Source organism: Oryzias latipes, chromosome 13 (assembly GCF_053564925.1).
Source record: "Oryzias latipes strain Hd-rR chromosome 13, Olatipes_Hd-rR_3.1".
Taxonomy (NCBI): Eukaryota; Metazoa; Chordata; class Actinopteri; order Beloniformes; family Adrianichthyidae; genus Oryzias; species Oryzias latipes.
The window spans coordinates 23142144-23154650 of NC_136249.1; the positions used below are offsets into that span (position 1 = coordinate 23142144).

The 12507-nt window shown below is 39.4% G+C and overlaps 1 protein-coding gene across 7 annotated transcripts in view; it reads right to left on the minus strand.

Moving 5' to 3' along the window:
• Nucleotides 1-2371: 2371 nt before the first annotated feature.
• schip1 (schwannomin interacting protein 1) overlaps nucleotides 2372-12507 on the minus strand; it is a 247031-nt gene continuing 236895 nt past the window's right edge. For all 7 annotated transcript variants that reach the window (XM_020708229.3, XM_011482493.4, XM_078929423.1 and 4 more), the window contains 6 exons: nucleotides 11947-12065; nucleotides 10490-10607; nucleotides 9768-9965; nucleotides 6371-6494; nucleotides 4752-4845; nucleotides 2372-3289 (listed from right to left, as the gene is read on the minus strand). In XM_020708229.3, the coding sequence (XP_020563888.1) occupies nucleotides 3238-3289; nucleotides 4752-4845; nucleotides 6371-6494; nucleotides 9768-9965; nucleotides 10490-10607; nucleotides 11947-12065 (705 nt within the window). In that variant the 3' untranslated portion in view covers nucleotides 2372-3237. The remainder of the gene's footprint in view (nucleotides 3290-4751; nucleotides 4846-6370; nucleotides 6495-9767; nucleotides 9966-10489; nucleotides 10608-11946; nucleotides 12066-12507) is intronic.

Consider the following 12507-nt stretch of genomic DNA (forward strand, 5'->3'; position numbering starts at 1 on the left):
CTTATGGCCGTAGATCTTTACCTAAATGCAATAAAATATGTTTATCTTTGTTCACGACTTTAATTTTTTAAATTCCTAAAGTAATAAAAGAAAACAAGATTAGGAAGGTTATAAACAACTCTGCATTAGAAAAAGAAAAAAAGAATACAACTCATGGCTCCAACCACAAGGGGGCACAAACCTAGTTTTGTTTGTGTGCTTGTCCCAAGTCCGGGCAAATGAAAAGGGTTTGTGCCAAGATTTGGTGTTGTGAAATTGGAGCAGTCCAAATGGAAAGAAGAAATGCACAACACTGCATGGATTGTCCAGGCTTTGGTTGTGGCCATTAACTCTATAGGAGAACTGGACTGAGTAACTGAGCTGTGTATTTCCCTGCACCTGCAACACAAAAGGCACAGATGTGTGCACATTTTTTTCACCCAAGGGGTTCAAACGCAGGCCACACCTGAATCGTTCTTCATCTTAGCACATGGGAATTATCATGCAAAACTAAAGCATCCGGATAAGGGACAGTTAGTGAATCCTTTTGACTGTTGGGTCATATTCTAGCGTGGTTTAGGCTCTTGTGTCACAAGGAGGTTTGTTTTAAAAAAAAACAGATACTTTGTTTGCACAAAAACAAGCCCAAATCAGGAATGAAACAAATCCCGCTTGAAGGAAAAGAACTCTCTACCTACATTAATTTTAGGCTTTTTTTAAATTTATATTTCCCTTAAATATATAATATTTCTCTCATAGATATTTCTGTCCCTCAGAAAATTGTCAAAACTACTGGTAGTTACAATTCCGTCCAATGTAAAACAAATATATATTAAAAAAAATTTGATTGCAGAAATTATATTTACATTTTTATATTCAATAATCAATAAAATTATGAAATTGTATGTATATCATATGTGTGAAATGTCTTGAATGTTGTGAAATTATCAATGCTTTTTTAATGACAACCAATGAATACATTCTTATTGTTGGACACGTGATGTGTAATAATGTTAACTGAAAGGATGTAAAAATGTTTTTGTGATGACAATTAATAAGTTATCAATTTTCTTTACTTGATTAGGGATGAGTACCAATGACTACTGGATAAATGTGTTAATGTACTCTGATGGTTAATTAATGAGTATTACATGATGTGTGATTCATGGTGTTTTCTGAGGATATTCAATAAGCATTTGATCTGATCAGAAGCGGATTATGACAGTTAATACAAAAAATATAAAAATATTTTTTTAATGTGCTCTACCGTTTGGTTGAGCTGGCAGTTAAATCAAACTTTACTTGACTTAATACTTAGCGCACTGTCTTGTGGGGTCTAGATGACCCAACTCCCAATGTTAATCAATACATTGATTTTTTCTGGAATGACTGATATAACTGTTATTTATTCTTGTTCAGTCTACAATTAATGCTTGAAATAAACCAATAAATCAGATAAAATTAAATCAATTTTTTCCCAAATACAGTTAAAAAAACTGTACCTGAGGAAAAAAAGTATTCAGATGACATGTTTGAAATCCTCAAAAGTTTATTTTAGTGGGTCAGGCTGTTGGTGTGACAGGAAGCTCCAGAATGCCGACACAAATAGCTGTTGACCGTTTTGCAATTTTTGAATGAACTTTCAATTTTCTAGAAACACTGGCCGCATGACTGTTGGTCAAAAGGTTGACGGGGCGATCAAGAACAGAATGAAAGATCTTAAGGTTTTTTTTTTCACCATCTGGTGTCATTACTGAAACTTCAGTGGTGAGTGTGGCTGCAGGACCTTCCTGGCCTTTTTTTGTCCTGCTTTCATTACAGATTCACACATAGAAACTGTTATTTCTCACCTAAAATTCATGTTCAAGTATGACATGTCATACGAGGGGCTGGAGTGGGGGTTTTACCCTGAAAGAAAAAAAGAATTGCAACAAGTTCTAGTCATATAGACTGATTTCTACAAGAATTCAAATTCTAATAACTACAAGTAAAAGCCACAAGCAACAATTTCCATCCACTTTATCCCCATTCAGGGGTCACGGGGTTACAAGAGCCTATCCCGGCTACTGTTAGGAGAAGGCGGGGTGCACCCTGGAGAGGTCGGCAGTCTGTCACAGGGCCACACAAGCACAAACCGCGAAAAAAAGAAAAAAAAAGGTTAACCCAAATAGGACTGGATTGCCGTAAAAGTTGCACATAAGCTCCAGTAGCCTGATGATGCAATGCTAAAAAAAGAGAACTCATTTTTACATGACAAGATGTCCCACACTCACAGGAGGGGAGACTGGTGATACTCTTCAGGCGTTCCACTAGAAAGAGGAAGCTGTTTGCCCTTTCAAAGAACAAACCCAGACAGCGAATGTGTGCCCAGAAAGTCCACGCCGAGCCAAAGCATATGAAACAAAGTTTATTCTTTATTTTACATATCTGTACATAAACGTTTCTTCCCTCAAATAAAGAATCTGAATACAATAAGATGAAAACAATATTAACACACTTATTCATTTAAAATGACTGGTGTCAGAAGATCAACATTCACAAAATGTTGAGAAGTGAACATTTCACCAAAGTCTACATCTCCACTACAAGGCAGGCTTGTTTTCTTGACACTCTTTCAGCACCTTCAAATAAATGTTTCTCAGTTGAAAACTACCATTTGTGCGAAGAAAAACTGGTCGACTTTAAGATACTTTAAAATTACTGTCCAACTTAAGATGGTCTGAAGCAGTGTTTATTTTTATTTTTATACAGAGTTGATTCTTTTTTCTCATAGCAGACTTTTTTTTAACTTTTTTTTTTTTAATTATTATCTTAGTTTTTCCCCCACATTTGTTGCATTTGAACAGTTATAATTTAGTGGTGAATGTGGAAAGATAAAAAGAAATGAGAGCAAAGCAAGGCCGATCACTGCACGGGAAGCTGGAGACAGAATCCATGACGACGCACAGTCAGTTTCCTTTTTCTCCCAGGAAGCCGGAAGTGCTACTCCATCCTTCAGCTGAGGACGAAGAGGATGTAAGGTAGGGGGATAGCAGGGCAGGGGGGGGGGTCCTTCTGCTGATGTGGTGATACCACTGAAGTCAGTGAGCTGGACAGGAGGAGAAACATGGAGAAACTGGGAAACAGCAGAGAGCAAAGTACTTGGGACAAGTTGGGAGGATTTGGCATCGACACAGGGCAGAGGTGAAATGGCCGGGCGGGGAATGTCTTTAGAGCGGGCGGGGACGAAGCTTGGCAGAAGGAGTGAAGGTAGGGGTCTTATTTGGATAGGGTCCTCTCAGCTAAATGTTTCTGCTGGCTTTCGGCATGCCTGAAAAACACACAAAAAAATGTGTTACTTCAATTCTCAGCTTCACAAAAACAAATAAAAAAAGTATTAATCGTCTTAAAAATATGAACACTAAAGCGCAACATGTCAGTAAACATTACGGAGTGAGGGAGTAATCTATCAATCAGTTTTTTCTTCTACATGTTTGTTTACAGGTCAGAGTTTGTTTGTTTCAGTCAAATTTGCCCTGGAGTTTTGGACATCTTTAAAAGGGCAAATATGCAAAATTTGACTAAAATTGTGAAATTATGTAAGCACAGAAAGTTTGTACTTGATCGAGAATAGCTATACTTTAAAATATTGCCAATTAAAATAAATAAAAAATAGTAGAAATTCTGATTAACATTAGTTTAGAATAAAACAAAAACCACTCAAGTGTTTAGTAATACTTTTCTACACATCTGATTAATGATGGAAAACTTATGGAATCCAATTTATAAATGTTGGACGATACTGATTACTATGGTTCAAAATTTAAACATTTGCTTTTCTCTAATGAGGAAAAGACAAAACATTTAATGTCTTTTTATTTTAGTTAAATTTGAGTATTTAAACCTGGATCCTTCCAAAGTGGAAGAAACAAAAACTAAAACCAATTAAAAAAATGTTTAAACGACAAAACATTTTGCGTCCTATTAAAATATAAATTTTGAATACATCGGATCATTTGGCGTCATCAATACTTGAAAATCCTTTTTTTTGACTGAATTTCTCAAAAGCTGTCCTAAAGTCTTCAAGGTGCTCCTGGGAGAGCTGGGTCATGATAAGAAAAGGGACATCATACTTCCCAGACAGAACTGTTACCTCTGCTGATATTGCAAAAGAGTCAGATATAAATAAAGACATGAAAAAAAAAGAGAAAAGAACATTCAACACGAACATACATAACTTTGGATCAAGGATAAGGCCCTTCTGCCATGTTAACCGTTTGATAATAAGAAACTGAAGCTAACTAGATTCTGTTCGGTGTGTTTTAGAAGATAAAAATACTTTTCTGTGAAGTCAAAAGCTCTACCTTGTATTTCACCTTTTACTAATCAAACCATCTTGTAATATCCATAGCTCATGAAATGCTTATTTACTCACAGGGTTTGTCAAAGGGGATCTCCACATATTCAACAAATTAACTTTTGTTAGCAATTTTTCAAGAAATCTACTTGCAGGAAAGAAGAAATTTCATTGAGGATACTTCAACAATGATGGAAATATTTGGAAATACGTTTCCTTTAAATACTTAGCATTTTGAAACTGCAATTTGGGAAGTAAATGAGTGTTCATTCTCACTAGAGTGAAAAGAACTAATGGATGAGCAAATGATCTTTTTCCAAAACATACACATTTCTTATATATTTTATCCTTAATTCATATATTTTTTTTACCCTTTTTCCCATTTAAACACGGCCCTAAATGCAGCAAGTATATTGAGATTGAAGTGCTTTATCACCTGGTGAGGTCCTCTATGTCGACCAGCATGGCGTCTTGCTCCATGTGGAGCTCATCACGAATCAGTAGCAACTGTACAAGCTCCTCATTCAGACCTGCAGTGACACAGGAAGATGCACAGATGTAAACATATGAAACAGATATTTAAAGCTTTCCAAAGTATTTTAATATTCATTCAAAATTGTAACATTTCTACAGTCTCCCAAAAAAAGCGACGAGTTTTCTGGAGGAAATACATATTTGACCCCTTGCTGATTTTGTATACAAGAAACCTGTCCACAGGATCAGTCACTTATCAGACTCCAAACTCTCTAACTTGTGAAAGATTAAAGCGCTTTCAGTGGATTTAAGGGAGAAGATTGTAGACCTGCACAAGGCTGAAATGGAAACCATCTGCAAGAAGCTGGGGGTTAAGGTGACAATTGTTGGTGGAATTGTGCTAAAGTCCAAGAATGTTACTGATCAATCGACCTATAGGTCTAGGGCTCCAAACCAGATCTGACCTGGTGGGGTTTCCATGATCATGATCACAGTGAGAAATGGGCCTAAAGCAACACACTAGCAGTTAGTTGATGACCTCAAAGCAGCTGGGACCACAGTCACCAAGAAAACCATCGGTAATACTATACGCTGCAAGGGTTTAACATACTGGAGTGCTCGTAAAGTACTCCTGCTTATGAAGGCACATGTGCAGGCCCGTCTGAAGTTTGCCAATGAACACCTTGATGATTTGGAGAGTGATTGGGAGAAGGTGCCGTGGTCAGTTGAGAGGTGTTTTTTTTATACATTGCACAGTGTCAAAGGATGGTACCATGTACCGTCAAAACCTGAGAGAGAACTTTCCCTCCACCAGAAGGCTAAAAGTGGGCGGTGGATGGGATAATGATCTAAAACATACAGCCAAGGAGACCAAGGAATAGCCAAAGAAGAAGCATTTCAAGGTCATGGAGTGGCCTAGACAGTTTATTAGAAGTCATTTATGAAGAAGAGCGGACCAAAACTCCCTTTGCTATGTGCAGAAACCTGCTCATCAACTACAAAAAATGTCTGACCTCTTTGATTGCTAATAAGGGTTTTGCCACAAGGTACCAAGTCTTTCTGGCAAAAGCTTTCAGATACATACAGTATGACCTATTTCTTTTTTTTGTGTGAATTTTTATATCTCATTGTTCAAACGAATCTATCATTGGGGTGACAAATTGTCAGTCTCTTTTTAGGTGGGCAAACCTAGAAAATCAGCAAGGGATCAAATACTTCAACCACTGCATAAACATTGCTGCTTTGTCCAAAACCAGAAAAGACACTCTGCAAGCAAAGTCCCTAGTGAAGATAAAGAGTTGCTTGTGATTTTGGGACTCATGGGGATTTCTGGAGCAATTCAAATAATGAGAGATTATTCATCCCTGAGTGCAAAGACCAATGATGTGTCGAGAGCGGTAATTGAAGCTCAGGGGAAGCTGTCTGCTGTCACAGCTTTTTCAAGTGACTAACAAATATTAGAGAAGTTTCACATCCACTGAAAAAGGGTGAAGGGTCAGTATGTATGTGCATGTGTTTCCCCATTTTGCTCATTTCTCTAATAATGTATTTGTGTGTGGGTGGGTGTTTGTGGTCACTTACTCTCAATTTGGGAGTGCAGGTCATTGACTATAACCTGGAGCTGCCCCAGAGTCATGTCTCTTAAGTCGGTGGGCTTCAGGCTTCTTTTCATTAGACATTCACTGATGTGAGGCATGTGTGGGAGCTGATGGAGCAAAATCACAAATATGCATTAGCCTCTGACATATTCTTCAATTCTTCTTAACCCGTTTTGTCCCTTTCGGGGTCGTGGGGCTGCAAGAGCCTATCCTGGCCGCTCGTGGGTGAAGCAAGGGGACATCAAATCACACACCCATGTACACTCACATTCATCTATGAAGCATGTTTTTTGGATGGTGGGAGGAAACGGAAGTCCCTGGAGAAAACCAATGTAAGCACAGGGAGAACATGCAAACTCCACAAAGAAGGGTTCCCCATTGGTGTTCTGTTTCAGCTCCCCTGGGACTTGAACCAGGGGCCTTCTTGCTGTGAGGCAAGAAGCAGGGAGGCAAAAAGCTAACCACTGCCCCACCATGCAGCCTTATAGTTATTCTTTAATATAACTCTATATTCTAAAACATAAACACAAATCCCAAACATGCCCCGCTGTGCAAAGTTTTCTGATCATGACTTTTTTTATTACCATTGCATGAAAAAATCTGCATCATTATCCAACCCGAGTGCCAATTTATGGGGCTCTTTTAAATGCACCATGGGAAAAAGTTACATCAAACAACAAAAAGCAGGTATTTTGCTAATTTCTTTTATGAAATGATGCTCTTTAGGTGCTTTTCAACCCTTTTGTTCCCTGCTCAACCAGGTTTTTTTACCCATTATGTTGGAGAAACTATGACTGAGGGGAATTTTATGTAGTCCTGGTTGCTGAAAGCGGTAAAAGCAAAAACAGACACTGAGTTTCAATGCTTCAGATAAAGACATTGTCCAACATTTTAGTCTGACTAATTTTGTTTTCTTCCAAACTCTGTGTTTCCCCCAACAAAGTGCTATCTTTGCCTTTGATCCAGAAAGGTGAACATACAAGTATGCATTTTATAAATGTCCAAATCTCAAACCCTCACGGCTGAAATGAAAAGGGTTAAATTGGTTCATGTGAGACATGAAACAGCAGGAACATTAATCTGGTTTGACTATGATGTGAACACATTTTTAAACAACTTTCTTCGTTTCATCTGCAGTGTTTCAGCTTTATGTGACTTTTTTTTTAACAAGCACATCCATGTAATCAGAGACCAAATGCATTTAGCAGAAACATGGCACCAGTTTACTGGGGATTCATGAAATAAAGACGTTTCTGTTATGTCCAACATCCTGATTCCCTTTAAATATGTTTCAGTTGAATAAAAAAAGTTTTTTACAGTTTTCTTTAAGACAAAAAGTGTGTCTTACAAATATATAGTTACTGAGCAGAAGACAGTTTTGCTCCTATTTTCTGGTAAATATTGATGAGACACCTTATAAACACTAAAGCTCTGAAACGAATCTATTCTGATGGAAATAGTTATAAAAGTCGAGCACCTTAACCCTTGTGCTATCCTAGGCACTTTAACATTGGGAGTTGGGTCATCTAGACCCCCTAGACAGTGCGCTGAACCTTTTTCTTCAATGATTTGTGATCTTCACTGGTGTCCATGGATTACATGAAATCTTTCCACCTTTATCCACCTTTGTCATGGTAGGAAGAACACGCCAATGCAAGAGTGAGGTCATCTAAGATAGCACAAGGGTTAAAAATACAAGATTTCCTTTGTGTTTGGGTGCAATCTTTAGGTTTGATTTTTTTCTTATAGTTTGCTCCAAAAAACTCTAAATCTAACCAACTATATTTGCCAAATTATAATGTTAATTAACAAAATCTAAATGTGATTTTTAATAGACATGTTGCTATATTTTGAGTATTAATCATTAACTACTATTACCTGCATTGACAGAGAAATAATTAAAAGCAATTAGTCAATTTAACCAGTTTGAGAAGTTAATTTTAGCGTCTGGATGGCTCAGTTGTCTGCATGTAGGACTGGGACATCGGAGATCAGGGTTCAGTTCCAACAGAGCGCTATGAGCTTCATCCACTGTGGGTTCTGGGGCAAATCCCTGCCTAACTATGTAGCCACAAGTGGGTCTCCCTGTGCCGGTCCCCAGCCCGGCTAAAATACAGGGTTGTGTCAGGAAGGGCATCTGCTGTAAAAATCTCTGCCAAACCAGCTGTGCCAATCAGTGAAAGCTGATTTGTTTTGCGGACCCCCAAAGGGATATGCCGAAAGGTGAACAAACAAGTCCATTTAACCAGAAATTAGATACTTAACTGTGGGCAGAGTAGTGTGCTGTAGTTTTTATAACTTTTTGTGTTTTCATAAAGTTAGTATTTGCTTCATGTTTTCAGTCAAACCACAGCGTGCAACCAAAACAAAGAATTCCCAAAAACATTTTCAGTAAGTTGTTTTGCTTTACAGTTTTGGATTTAAAAAAAACAACAACAACTTTCTCTATTCATCAAACCGCTGCCAAATACCTCCTTCCAACTTTTTAACCAATAGCTTTGAGGCTCAGCGAGCGGCAGAATGTGCATGTCCTCTGTTGGAGTCCCCTTCCTTATTTTCTGTTTCACTTTCACCGCAAGCGCTGATGTAGCTGTGCATGAAGCTTCCGTGTGTCACTTTGAGTTTTGAAACCCTGAGTGAGAGGACGGAGCGACCTGTGATGTCATATGATGAGAGCTAATGTTGGGAAATATTGTTGACTGATGTAAAGTCCAGCCTACAACGCTAAAGTCTATGTGAGTTTCTGTGGCAGACTGATCGAGCATTAGAAATGACTCAGCTTAAGGCTGTTACCATACCTGCTTCTAAATCAAGCTGGTGGACAGATCTCTGTCCATTCGCTGCACACCCCCCTATTTTCTCACACTGAATATCTGATCAGTTTTCTGCTTGCATGCGTAAAATCTACTTTTACCCCTTACAGTTTGATTGCCGATTGCAAAAATGCCTGGAGTCATCAGGCCTGGACCATGACTGCAGCTTAATAGAGCTCTTGTGTTCTGAGTACAGCAGGCAGCTGCAGTTTTAACACATCTTCACATTCGCCATGTGTTCATCCCTGATGTGACAGTGATGCCTTCTGACTGCTGAGCACTGCTACATCCCTAAACAGCCAAGTCGATGCTTTCCGGCATGTGAATTATAGATGGCCTTGGCCGAGATGCCCTTCTCTCCTCTGAATAAGTAAAATGGTTCTGACTGCGGCTGAAAACACTGAGACACGCCGATGTCTGTCAGGGTGTGCGCGCAGGAAGAAAGAGACTAAAAAGATGGATGCCCCCCCCCCCCCCCCCCCCCATGAAATGAAGCAAGCTATTGAGTTATCTCATGATGTGGAAAATTACATAAAATGACGTAAAATAAAATAATAAAACACTGACCAAGTCAGCCACTGGTGACTTTTTGCGGTTCTGTTTCTCCACCTCCACCTGCATCTTGGCCATGGGCTTGGCCATAGCCAGGGCCAGCTTAGCCTCCGCCTGCAATTTCTTCTGTCGGCTCAAGAAGTCCATGTCCTCCAGGGACTCAGAGTCGTCCTCTGTGGTGTCCCTGTCCGAGTAAGAGGAACTCTGCTTGGACTGGAAGGAAAGTGGGGGGAAAAAGAAGGGAAAATGTGGATGAAAGGAGGAGGACATCATGTAAAAACCACACTGGGAATCCTCCATCTTTTAAGGCGTAACATTTTCTCACAAACAGGAGTGTCATTAAAAATTGGGACATATGGAGAAGCAAATGTTTAAAATATATTATTATTTTTCTGTCAGTCATTTAGCTCCGCCATGTCTCAGGCAGACAGGAGGGTAATGAAATCAGTCATGCATAGCTTTGGCGAGCATACACCTATTCAGATCTCATTTACTTCTGGTTAACAGGCCGCAAAGCATTACTGAAAGTGGTTATAAAGAAACCAAAGCTGCAGTAATCTCCTCTGATTCAAAACGAGCGCTTTCATTCTTGTTCTGAATCGCATCTTTATCACTGTGCAGCTTTCACACAATTAATACCAAACATTTGGTGGCAATTTCAGGTGTAAAATGCTTTTTCTTTCACTCTTGAATTCTGGAAAATGACCATCAGGAGGCTTCACAATGTCAGAACATACCATTGGGGACAGGGGGGTGTCCAGACTGGTTTCTGTCTTGCTATCGTCTGCATCGCTGTCCTTGTCGCTGCCGCTATCGTTGACAAAACAGATCTGCAGGTTCATGCCACTCTGCAGCCTGCAGGGACAAACAGAGAAGCACACAGATAGGTAACATAACCGCTGATAAGAGTCCAGCGACTGCCAAAACAGACAGAAACACCATCAGCAACGCAAACATGATGCCGAAAATACATACATACTGCTGCAGTGATCTCAAGGGGAAGATAAAAGTCCCAGGTTTCTTCCGTAATCAGAGTAAAGTGCTAGCTAAAGATAAAATTAAATAGCCTTGTGTTTTTAATCATCGCTGCTGTTGTGTCCAAAATGGATTGATCCCAGAACCCTTTGGTGAGTCTGATGCAATCTGGACGGGTCTGGAGGGGATTCGCTTTTATCACAAGGGCGTGGATCCCTCCCACTGGTGATCAATAAAATGCTTATTCACTGCAGTAATTATAAACAAAGCTGATTGATTGCTGCAAAGATCTATTCCTCTTTAAAAAAAAAAAAAGGTTAGGGGTTCTGGGTGGTCGATTGTTGTTTCAAAGCGGCCGCATCCAAATGCTCCCTGTAAGGATGGTTGAACAAGAGCTGGGAAAGGGTTCAATGGCTTTTTTTCCCCAAGATAATTTATTTGTTCAGTAACTTAACTGGACTAATACAAAGACAGAGCTATAAAGGAGAGTGACAAACAATGAAAAGCAGCATTTCTACAGTACTGTGTACCCAATGGAGTTTTGTGAGCGACATGAGTGTCTCTGGCATTCCAAGTCATAATTCCTTGTGAGAAAATGAAAAATATAAATATGGATTCTGGTTTCTACCAATAAAAGCTATTTACCACAATGATCCACAATGGGTTTTTTTCTTTCTTCCACACGTTTATCAGTGGGCCAGACATCCTTAACTGAGCTGCCATCTGTTTCCTGTGTTCGTCACACTCAAGCAGCAGCAGTATCGAGAAATCCACATGACTGGAATCAGGAAAGCTCAGAGCTGGCGAGCATTCCAGATCATTTAGTTCCAGTAAGTTTCAGTGTCGGAGGTGGAAGCATGTGCAGTGTGTGGGTCTCCTTCAGTAATATGTAGCTGGATTTAAGGAAGTGAGAACCACAAGGAATGATTATGTCTGGCTCATTCATGTTATGTTTTTAGGCTTCCCTTCATGCTCTCTCTTCATTATTTGTGACAGAATTTCCCGCCGTTCATGCAAACCTTAAAAGCTTCACTCTGTATTTACAGCAAACCGATATCATGTGTTTTTGTGAAATACATGCAGCACTAAAACCTCTTTTTTTCTAAATAAAACCTGGGTTCAAAGAAAAGTCAGACCACAGGGAGGATCCCTTTGGAAATCGTCCCTGCATGTTTCGACCACATGAGCGGTGTTGAAAGTGACGTGGAAAAGGTCTTACCGTGAGGACAGGCTGGGTTTGCCACTCTTGCTGCAGCTGGTGTAGATACCTGGGCCATCATCAAAGAAACTGCCCAGGGCCAACTTCTGCCTGATGGACTCCCTCTCATTCTTCTGGGCCTACAAAGGAAGATAACAAATATGCCCAATGGTGTATCTCTTTGGTCAGTAATTGTGGTTTTGGCCTCTGAAGACCTGAGCTCTGTTTGATATGCCTTTTTGATTTCTCTTTGACAGGGATCCAGTCAAGCAGAATTAACTACTATGATAAAATAACCCAAAATGGGATGTCCATGCATGTGGACGGCAGCTCTGAAGAGTTTAAAATAAGCACAGACTGACAGAGCACTTTAGAACCTTTCAGTTCACCTGAAACTGGTCAACGTTACGTAGGAACAGTTTCTGTGATCAAATGATATGGACCCAGGTTTAATACTCATAAAACTAGTTTTTACAAATAAAAAAAAGTAAAATGCAACAAAAAAGGTAGTAAAATAGCCTTAAAACACAACAGAAAACGTTAACCCTTTGGCGCCTATTGATGCAAATATGCATCAATCTT